Genomic DNA, 11,833 nt, shown 5'->3' on the forward strand with positions numbered 1-11,833 from the left:
CGAGGGCGGCTCCTCGTGAAGAAGTAAAAAGCCGCTTTCATCGTGCTCGTTTCTAGTTCCGGAGAGTGCTCGGAGAACGGTACTCCAAAGAAACGCGTTGTATAATTTTAATTGATAATTCTTTCTTTACTACCTCCGTAATACCTATGGTATTTCCTTTCGCCTCGCTTCTTTTCCCCTTTCTTCCTTCTCCCTCTGTCTTCCCGACCGAGTTCTCTCTTTCCTCTCGCCACCCTCTAACCTCCGAGTCCACTACCGAGTAACGAATCTTCGCGCTTCCACGGATACCGTAACGCGAAACGGCTATTTATACGTCTTCTGTTCGCGCATAGAATCGGCTAATGTAATTAAATAGTTAATTTTAGATTAGATTCTTATTCTTAGATAATGCGCAGCTCCGCAGTCGCCGACCTACGATCGATTCGAGTCTCCGAGATTTATATCTTTTCGATTTTCTTCGATCGAACGATACGCAAGGATTTTTTAGATTTGAAACTACCACGACGATTAGACGACGTAGTTGCGATTCCGCGGCTTTCCATCGTAACATTCATGCGTAGAATATCGCAAGGTTTCGATATACCGGATATTTCAAAGGTAATATACAACGGTTGTTTTTCGGATTATCCGCAGCCGCGGCAACAGGATTCGCCTCCAGATACAAACATCGTACTTATGTACATACATCGGAAGGGGATTTCGAGAAAATGTTATCGAACCGTTCTTCGCTATTCTTCGACCACGCGATATAGCCGCGTGATGTTCGCGTTTCAAGAGCTGTTCGTCGCTGGTATAAGAGGCTTCCCTTGGATTAAGAATCTTAAGAGAACTCGACTTTAAACGTTCTCTGTAACGCCGACCGAGGTATTAATAGCTGGTTGAAAGCCAGACATTCGTACCCCAGTCGAAAGTTACCATACATTTACGAAACAGAATTGCTGGTTAATAAGCGATTAAATTCAACGATCTCGAATATTAGCCGATTTTAAAGGAAATCATCTGGAAGAATCGTCTCCGTTGATCGAAAGTAACGAGCTCGAACGTTGCTGAAATTTTGTTCGCTGTGAAAATCTCCGAACAACCGCTGTTCGAGTCTCGTAGACCAAACGCGCGATACAGGAGCCCAACGTAATGTCGCGGTGGTAGGATTCACGCGGGAGCAGCGCCATACAACGGTATACGTACACGATCGCGAGCGAATCGAGAGAGCCACGAGGGAATGAAAGTGTCACCGAGAAACAGAACGAAGAAGTTGACAGACTGGAAACCGAACGAACGAGCCGAGTCTTCTTCCTCGCTCCCTTCCCTCGCGTTATTCGCTCTGCTTTATCCGAAATTCCCTATCTGGCAATGACGAACGAGAGTTTTGTCCCCGCTAATAAACACCGACACAACCCTGTCGCTATCGAAATGGTTTTCAACGTGGAAAGCTATGACGCTTCTACGAACGCTCGTTACGCTACATCACGGCCGATAACGAAGGAATACGTTCCATCGTGCGCGAAATTCCAAGTAAATAAATTAGCGATAAGCGATTAAGAACCGGCGAGCGAGTCCCCGAACGCGCGTCGGTTATTCGTTCGAACGCGAAACGAAATCCATTGAAACGGCTTTCGGAATGTAACGTCGCTGAATAAACCGTAACGTACGTACCGATAATCCTCGTTAAAGCAAACGTTGAAACGCTCGAAACGTCCCGTTCGTTTCATCGAGATCGTTGACGTTTAATTCGGTCGCGATACGCGGATAACGCGTCCCTGAAAATGCCGAGAGCCTGGCGTTTCTTTCTGTTCGCGATATCCCCCGAAGAATAGAGATCGGTTGCAAGATTTCTCGAGGGATGAAACGTTCATTTTGACGATGAGCTCGCGCTCGGAACAAAGTTGCCGAAAATTTCCGCTCGAACGGTTTCTTTCGCGACGAACGACGAAAAGTCGTCGGCCGTCGACGTAATCTCGTGCTAAAATAGTAATTTCGCTAACGCTCGAGCGATTCGTTCAAAGGGATTACACGTTTAAATAAAAGGCGAGTAAACTATATAAAGTATGTTACGAGGGCAGCGAGACCCTGGTGTTTTGGCGAAGAGCGGTACAGAGGCAACGATCGCAAATCCTTGTGTATGTAACTCTCGTTACGTGGAATAGCGGTTTCGATGTAAAGGGATTTGAAAATCGGTCTGGCAAACACGAGAGAAGGCGGGAGAAGGCGGGAGAAGGCGGGAGAACGCGGGAGAACACGGGAGAACGCGAACATTTACGTCACGCGCGATCATACCGTACGCATTATTGTTTAACCGGTATTATTCGTGTTGTAATAAAACTCGATGCGGTTTGAATAACAATTGTAGGAATATGAACTAAAGCCGATACCGTTTGACTATTGTTTGACCGGCCTCGTAACCGCGTTTACTATAGGTAATGATTGCCTAACGAAACGGTTGCTCGGTACACGGTACGCGCAGTTAGATCAAATTTACCGAGCAGCGCGAATGGAATTGCCCGGTGTGCAGGACGAACCGTTTACGCCTTGCTTTTCAGTTTTCGTTCGCATCGGGTGTTACGTAAACAAGCAGAAACGTACAAAGCATAGCGCACAGCGACGAAGGAAGGAAGCGACTCGCGAACGATCGACCGGTTCTCTCGAAACTCGCTGGAGGAAGGAACGCGAACAGCGTTTAAATTTTCATTCGAGACGCCGAGACGAAGACAATTCCGAGGTTGAAAATTTCACACGACCGGAACAAGCGGCAAAGCATTTATTGCGTTTACTTACTCGGTTCAGCGACATTTGCATTTGTTTTGGCTTCGAGTTACCGCTGCTGGCTCTTCCTACCGAACTTCCAGTCCTGAAAGATGAGAATGGCGAAAGCATTAGCGTAATTGTCCTCGAAACGAGAAAGCGAAGGTGGGTGAAAATAAAGAAGAGGATGAAGAGGACGCGGCAGAGGGTGGGAGGGGACAGGCAGCGGACAGCGAACTGCGAAAATAGAGCTCTTACGAGAGTCCACGTTCCGCCACGCTTTTTGCTCGCAATTTTTCTTCCTACGTTTCCATCGTTTCGCCATACTCCCGGCAACCCGCTCGGTTTATTTCGCTCGATCCTCCTTGCCACCGACGTCTCTCCCCTTCGAGAAAATTGAATCGAGCTTTACCTTCCGCCAGCTGTTTTATTAGCGAGTCAATTTTTTGCAAAACCGGCCGAATAAATATTTGACAAGCTTTCCGTTCGCAGTCGGATAAAAGACAGTTTTACCGTTCAATTTAATTTCGCTAATTTCTTTCCACCGCTACCCGATAAACCGTAAATCGAGTAAATCGCGAACGCAGACGAACGCAACCGCGCGTACGTAGCGTGTCGTTTTCTCGAAATTTCTTCTCCTTCGAAATTTTCCCGAGATACTCGGACTCGTCGCACCTTATGTATCGCCGCCGTTTCCCCGGCATCGTTTTTCTCCTTTTACATTAATACGTTCGCGTTAGCCGGATAGTTAATTGCACCCCAGCGGATGAAGGCAAACGCGGATGTAAAATCGCAGCTTGCCTCGTGTTTCAGGATCATCCGCGTCCCTCGAAAAAAACCCTCAGATTACGACCAGAAGTAATCCTGAAAAATTACGTCTGCAAAAATTACCTAATTTATATTACCGTGCTTCTGTTTTTGTTGTCCGTACAGGATGGAATTAACGGTGTAAAACCCAAGTAGAAATTTTACGGCTCCACCTTCGCCAGCCCCACTCCCCTCCGTAGTTTCGCCAAACTTGGAATTTCCGTTCTTGAAAATCTACGCGCGATAGACGACAAAGCGTTAGAAAATACGTACGACGCGGGGCCTAAGTGGCAGACGGAGTCGAAGGTTTCGAAAGATTCGAGGGTGGCACGAGCTGCTGCGAACCGGTAAACGACGGTTTGCAAAGCGATTCTCTCTCGAGGAAATTATCGTCAACGCCGACGCTTAAAACAAATATCCCCAGGCTCTCGAATAGTCGGAGACCGTGGTAAGCCCGAGCGGGCTGCGAAAAGTCGCGGAGTCAAGGAAAAGAGCTTAAAAAGCTGAAAGTTCGGTCTCGTTCCACGGTCCAACTTTTCCACCGCCTCTCTATAACCAATCTCCCGTCCCTTTAGTACCATCTTTTTCCCCTTCGTCGCTATTGCACGCTCTGTCTTTCTTCGCCTCTCGGTTCTCCCACTATCGTTACGCGGTAAGATTCGACGTAATTTTTCCGCGAGCCAGATAAACCCGCGGTAGTTACCCGGTCAGATGCGCGAATCGTCGTCGCGATAACTAACCGAGATGTTACTGGTACACTTGGGGGATAAAAGAGAACTGCGAAAAACACGTTTGCCGAATGGCAGAGGTTGAGAGGTGGTATTTCGCGGAAATTTTAGCGCAAATACCAATGTAAATTCGAACGCAAACGCAAACGCGAATAGGTTCCTTTGTCCGACTATCGGCGTATGTCGAGGCGGGGAACGCGTTGCGGTCCAACTTCGATTAAATGGACCGCAACTTGTCATTTTTCGATCGTCGATTAGCCCGGACCTTCGTTGTTCGCGATTTCAATTACACGCTGCATTAACCCCGCCATCGTGCACGCGTGTTTCGGAAAATCCGCCAGCGAAACGCCATGAAAAGAAGTTAATTAAAAAACCTTAACATTTTCACGCGACTACTTACGCTCGCTCGTTCAATTTCGCGCAACATTTTTCTCAAACGCGTACCGCCGACCGAAAGGTGTACCGTCCCCGTACGATAGAACAGCGACGAGAAAAGCTGAAACCGTCGCTCGCCTCTTTTCCCTCCTAACTCGTCGCATCCTCGTCGCCTCTCTCCGAGGCTACATATTTCGTTAACCCATAAATTTTTGCTCGTTCGTTAGCGCTTCTCTGCGACAAAAAGCCAACGTCCTCGTTTCTAAAATTCGAAACGCGACCTATTTACGGCGCGTTTACGACGCGTTTATCGGTCGACCGCCGGACAAACGGGGTAAATTCTCGATGAGCGGATAGGCCGTCGGTCGCGGACTAATCCTTGTTTTCGCGGTTTGCCGAACGAGACCGGAAGAAATAAAGTTGCGCGGGATAAAAGTTTGCTTTGAGGAGGGAGGGGGGGCGTGCCAGGGAGAAAAGGTGAGCGGCGAAGGGTAGGAACGGAAAGGGGAGAAACGGGTTAGGGGCGGGTGCAGTGTCGAGGGTGAGTCGAATGAAAAATACAGGGTGGCGCAGTTGAGCTACGCGTGCACACACACAGCCGAGCCAGTGCTCCGACTAAACAACCTCAGGGTATAGATTTATAGATGGACGATACCCGCTGGGAAATCAGCATCGTCTGCGCTTTCAGCGATGCCGAGCCGTTGCTGAAAATGAAAAAGCACGAACTTTTCAAGTTTTCATTGCCGGCCCGAAGGGTTCCTCCACTCGTTGCTTTATGGTGTCAGGGATTTTTCCGAACCGACGGATCGTTTAAACAATGTAAGCCTGTGTGGAACGCGCCGACGTTCGATAAACCGTCGCCGCCGCTCCCTTCTCGACCTTTCCTCGTCGATACACCATCTTCCTTTCTGTCCTCGGAGATTCGTTTAACTTTTTTCATTCGGATCTTTCGGATGATCGCGTATCGACCGACGAATCGAAAGGCCGTGCGAAAACTTTCGCGATGCCAAACTCGCGGCTACCTTCGCGAATCAACGCCGTCTATCGGACAACAGCCAACCAAGCCAGCCAAGTAGAACGATCTCGCTCTGGAAATCTCGAAGTAAAATGTTTCGCGCGATCAGGTATATCCGCGAACCTTATTTTTCGCGCGGACGCTGCTTTTAACTCGAATGCATATGAAAGTGAAATTCACGACATTTTGCGTAATCGTCGAAGATAAAGCGACGTTCGATGTTTTAACGGTTCGTAAACCGTTTCTGTTACAGTGTTCCGGAGCAGCTTCGGGAGACTTCTCGGAGCGTGTGGCAGCGCTTTTACACTCCTCTTCCACTCAAGACGACTGCTAGTCCTCGTCGAGATTCCTCCGAGCTGTTCTACTTTCCTCGCACGAAGAAACCGATGGAAACGCCGAAAAAAACCGTAGCGCGTCGCAGCGCTCGCAGGGCGTTCACGATTTTCGAGCTAACTCGTAAGCTTTAACGCGGCTCGGGCTAATGATCGCGATGATCATGAAACGATTCCTCGTTAACGCTTACACGCGTAAACCGTTTGTAATTAGTCAGGGATTCTAGGCCATGCGGAACGTTCGACCGATCGCTCTCGCTCGATGCGAGAATTTTCCTATTTCAACTCGCTTCGCTTCAACCGTGAAATCCGTTCTCATTCGCCGAGGCCCTTTTCTCGCGGCAAAAACCTCGAACGCGTCGTACTTATCGCGGAAAATCCGTATACCGGCTGATACGGCTACACGGGCTCTTTGAAGCGCGACAACTTTGTTCCTGCTTTTGTCTCTTAATTATCTCTCGATGTGGAAGATCGATGCCGCAAGGCTGAACGAAACAAAAGCGCTCGGGGCGCAACCACCCATCTCCTACGTAGCCGACCTCGGATTACTTTTTCGCCATGTTGGTTACGTTTCGAGTGCTCCAATTTCGACGTCTCGGACAACTTTTGACAAGTCTTTCCCATCGCCGCTCGAATATGGCGCGTGAACTCGTTTACATTCGTTGAACCAGCCTCGGTCGAATCGCGCCGCGCGAAAAACACCGTTGGCCAATTAAGCGAGAGAAGAGCGCGTTTTCGTCGGAAACAGTGGAATTTTCTGGAAAATACAACGGCATCTCCGACGCTGCGGATCGCCCGGCGGAGAAAGAAAACGCGTACGCGTTTTGCTCTTTTACGAAAGCGTTTAAAAATGTAACGCTGAAGCTCGACGGGGAACGCGATCGTGTCCGATGGAGAAAAGAATAAACGAAGAAGGAAAAAGAGCGGGCTTGAGAGTAGAAAAAACGAGTGGTAGGATCGCGGCGAGCGGATAAAAAGAGAGAGACAGACGGGGGGAGGGAGGGAGAAGAGGAAACGGAAAGAGGAGAGAATTTGGAAGGACGACACTGGACGGGTAGCTGTGAAGAGCTGGAGCGAACGAGTGGCAGACGGGTAAGCTTGGGAAGCTGTCGCACTCGAGGACGAAAGAAAGCAATGGAAATAAAACTGGCTGGAAGGGAAAAAGTTGGTGGGAAGACGGAACACGGGAAAAAGGAGAAAAATACCTGCACCGTAGCTTAGCGTGGAGATGGCAGGGACAGACTCGAGATCGTCGCGAAACGCTCCGAAACTGCAGATCGATCGTGACGAACCGCTTCGTCGTGACGGACTTTCGTGGAAAAAGCGAACGAAACCGAAACGCTTCGGAGGCCAATCGGCGTCGCATAGGAAAATCAGCTTGGAAGGAATTAGTAAAGCGCGTAGAAAGGAAAGGGAGAACACGTTGGAATATACCGTACGATACACAGGTCTGTGAAAACAGCTGGCACGGTGATTCGTCATAATTAATCATGTTGCAGTCAAGCTGTATCGTTTTATTGGTCGCGTTACGCACGACACCTGTCCTTTAACGGCATTTCGAATTTCCATTTCGCGAGAAATGGCACGCTATCAAGCCTGGAAACAAGCCTGCGAACTCAACGCACCCACCGTGTTTAATTGCGCAAATTAATCGTTACGTTTCATCAAGCTCCTTTTTTATTCTCCCACCGTTCGTCCAATTCACTGCCAGAAAAACTAGTTTCTCGAGTGTTTCATCCAATCGCATCAATTTTCATAATGCCTCGGGTGTCCGTTGACGATCAACGTGTTCGAGAAATATAGCGCGTTACGAAAGAAGAATTTCCTATAGCCATCGTTGCTTTGAGCGCGATAACGGATCACGCAAGGAAAATAGTTGGTCGTTGATGATAATTTACGATACGAGGCGCGATCGCTATGGAAAAATATCGAAACCGTGATTCACACGGAGCTGTAAACGCCCAGTCTGTTTTTAACTTTCGAACGTAAAATTAGAATTTGAGAAAATAGCGCGATACGTGCAACGACGAAACGACACGCTGAAAGCATCGACCTTAGGTAAAACCCAAGATATTCGGCGGTGATAATATCGCCGAGGTTCGAGCGCAAGAGTCTCCAAGTGCGGCGAACGCGTTTGTTTCGTCGATGGGGAAGAGGATCCGAAGAGACGCGACGAACGTTAAAAGGGAAAGCGATTACGAATCGATCGTAACTGAAGGCGATAAAAAGAGAAAAAAGAAGAAACGTAGAGAGAATCGGAGAGTTACGTTCGATATTTACCGCGATTCTTTCGAGACGAGTATAAAGAAAGGAATGATTCATACATCTTGGATAGAACGAGACGTAAGTGGGCACGATAATGAGAAGCGTTTTGTTTTCTGCCCTTCGGTTCTCATGAAACATTGAATAGCTGGAACAAAAGCTACCTGCGAGACGACGATCTCTCCTCTGTCGATCGACGAACACGCCTCTCCAACTTCGAATAGCAGCCAACTATATAGCCTCGCGAGAAAAATGAAACGAAAGGCGGAGCAAAGGAAGGGAAAAGGAGGAACTTTATCACTGCGCGAGTCACGGTTCTCCAGGATGGTTATTCCGCTTTCCAAGATTTTCGGAAGCTCGAGTATTGTTTCGGACCGGATAAAGGACCGAAAGGGCCTGTTGGCATCTGGAATCAAGGCGGAACACGAGCTACGTTCCACGTTCCTCTGCTCCTCTCTCTCCTTTTCGCCTCTCGCTCTCGCGTTCTTGCCTCGCTTCTTTTCTTTAACCCGAATCTTTTCTCGACCGTGGCTCTGCTCCTGTTCCACGTCCTGTATCTTGTCGTATTTCTTTTTAATCTTTCCTTCTATTCCCTCCTATCCGCCTTCGTCTCGAGCTACGCCTCCTCCAACGCCACGCGTCTTTGCTTAGTGTTTAATTTCACGTTGCGACGAACATCTTCGTTTTTTCCCATTCGAGGGAACTCCAACTTTGCGAAATTCGTTAAGGTCGCGTCACAAATGCGAAAAGTCGATTTCCTTTCAAAATCCGTACCGTCGCCGTCGATACCTCGCTCTCTCGACAGGTCAAGCGAGCTGATTCTTCGGTTAAATTCCGGTTTGTATTCCGATGCGTTCAAGTTCGAATTCCACTATTTCGTTAAAGTTATCTTTGCGAGATCTCGCAAAGGTAATTAAAGCGTGTACAGTATTTTTCGACTATAGCGAGCTGACTGACCGTCTATGCGTCTGCGTATATACGTCAGAAACGTTTATTACGACGAGAGCGAAATCGCTTTGGCCTTAGCAGGCACAGTCACGCGAGTGCATGCATCGTATGTACGCGTACACGTACGCACGCGGATGTACAAAGCTGGTACAGATGGCGCGTAACCAACGTACTTGATCGTACATACATAGACGCATTACGTAAAAGCGACCGCGAGATCACGTAAATGTAAGCGTTACTCCGCTAAAACCGATCGATCGATCGATCGTTCCTCTCCCATTTACTCGCTCCTCTCGTTCGCTCGTCCAATTCCTTTCGCGAGAAATCGAGATAACGTATCTATCAACGTCCGATGAAAATTTACGTTTCCGCCAACAACAAGGATCCCTGTAACGAGTTCGATCGGAGTAACGCGAAAAGATTTCGCAAGAAACACGCGTACTGTTCGTCGTTCGGTTCAAGGTACTTGGGGGAAACGCGGGTCTAATCGATTATTTCCGACAGATACGATCGTTATAAACTGCGGACTTTGATGCGTTTATTTCGAGCAAGAACATGCATAAAATACGGAAAATTTGACGAATTATCTACGAATCTGCATAAATATCCACGGTCTAACCATAGGTTGTCGAACGTCTGAAATGCCATCTCCTAAGCGACGAACAGCGAATACGTATGCAGGTACAATGTTCGTCGGTCGACTCGTTTACCGAACGATTCGTAGACTAACCGATCTTACCGATTACACGGTGCACCAACCACCGAGTCCTACGATCGACGATTATTCTCAACGTTAAGAACAATTAATAAAAGTTAAGGTACAGAGTCACGGCGAAGAGAAAAGTTTGCTCACGGAGCCCAGCTGGTTTCTTCTACTTTTACCTCGTCTCTCCACGAATTGGCGAGCGAACCGAGCGCGAGCGCAGCTGGGTTAAGGATCAGAAGCATCCGATTAAATTGCTCCTGTAAAATGGGGATCCGCAGGTGCGACGCCGGTTAGATGCTTCACCGGGATATGCATATTCCGAAATGGACGATTTTTTATGGCAGCTTAACCCGGCCGAGAAATTGTATTTTTCAAATTCGCTTGCGAGAGCAACGTGCGTCCGACTGCTCGAAATTAATCGGCCATTCGTCGGCAATCGTCGAGTGTGCTCGTTAAATAACGCGCTTTTCTTGCCCGGTTTCGCGATAGCTCGCGTCCGCTCTATTTCATTTCGACAACGACGAAAACAAGCGAAAGAGTAATAATTATGAAACGGCGATTCGGTTTCAAGATCGAAGAAGAAGGTAATTGCCGCGAGAATCGTTCTCGCGATAGTCGAATACCACTCCTTGGAAGGTTTCCCAAGGTAACCTGGAAAATTGTGATCGCCCCTTGCGAACGATCGTTCGATCTGCGCGTTTAAACGTACAATTTCGCGTTGTTTAAACGGTACGCGTAGCTCTCGTACCCGTCGACCTATCAGGAGACTCGATTTTTTAACATTCCTATCGACGGTCCTCGGAAACTGTAGCGTGAAAGTGCATAATCGGAAAGGGTCGAGCGAATCGAGCGAATATCGAGTGGGACGTTACGAGGATTGATATTTGTCGGCGTGTGAGTCGCGAATCGATTCGGCCGACGCTTTCGTCTCTCAGATTTATCTAGATAATTACATTCGATGATTTATAGAGAAACGCGGAAGAACGGTGGAAACGATAGTAGAAATTATCCCAACGACGAGATTATGCGTGTCAAGCGCATATTTATATACATATATCGTATACGCGCTCGCGTAACGCGTATACATATACGATGTATACATATACGTAGCTCGATAAGAACATTCGAACGGCAAAGTATTATAAATATAGATTATATATATATATATATATTATAAATAACATATTATAAGTTACTATCCGTTGGAACATATCGCACTTACAACCGGTAGATGTAAAGAACGGATGTCGATGGAAATGGAAAAATCGCCCCGAAAGAAAGATCGAAAATATTTCGCGGCGAAACGAGAAACATGCCGATACTATGAGACGTGTTTGAAACGAAACTCGTATTCCGAGATGATTCGTCGCGAAGGAATTACCGCGAGAGGAATCTATCGAACGTAACTATAGAACAACGAGAAGAAGAGATTGGATTCTCGCGTCAACCGGGATCGGTAAGAAGAGATTTCGTTTAACATGGATCTCGTTGCATCGATCACGGTCACTGCCATTGGTCGCGGACTAGCTAATTCACGCACGACTGCTCGAGATCGTCTTTTGTAAATTTTATACCTTTGAAACGAAAACCCTTTCGATCTTCTTTTCCGCGGGCTGTTTCGCAAGCGATCCAAATCGACGCGAACTTTCGTCGGATTTCGGTAAAAGAAAAAGACGTGGTCGAATAAGAATTGTACGGAATAAAGCGTATGGAGAGATAAAAAGGAAGCATACGCGCGTGCGTGCGTGCGTGAGAGAATAAGGAAGAAAAAGGAAAGAGTGCGATGTACTTGTACGAACGAGTAAGAGAAAGATCGAATCGAATGGATGGCTTGCGACTAGATTTGTAAATGCAGACACGACGACATCGCCAAGTCTCGCGACACAACGAACATAATAAAAAAAAGTTCTTCGTTTTCTAC

General features: G+C 47.6%; 1 protein-coding gene across 1 annotated transcript in view; it reads left to right on the forward strand.

Moving 5' to 3' along the window:
• Positions 1 to 11,833, forward strand: part of LOC117154058 (uncharacterized) — a 65,532-nt gene extending 53,699 nt beyond the window's left edge. Inside the window, exon 3 of the mRNA XM_033328699.2 lies at positions 5,918 to 11,833. Within this exon, the coding sequence (XP_033184590.1) occupies positions 5,918 to 5,998 (81 nt within the window). The 3' untranslated portion in view covers positions 5,999 to 11,833. The remainder of the gene's footprint in view (positions 1 to 5,917) is intronic.

The sequence above is a fragment of the Bombus vancouverensis genome, chromosome 3 (assembly GCF_051014615.1).
Source record: "Bombus vancouverensis nearcticus chromosome 3, iyBomVanc1_principal, whole genome shotgun sequence".
NCBI classification, from domain to species: Eukaryota; Metazoa; Arthropoda; class Insecta; order Hymenoptera; family Apidae; genus Bombus; species Bombus vancouverensis.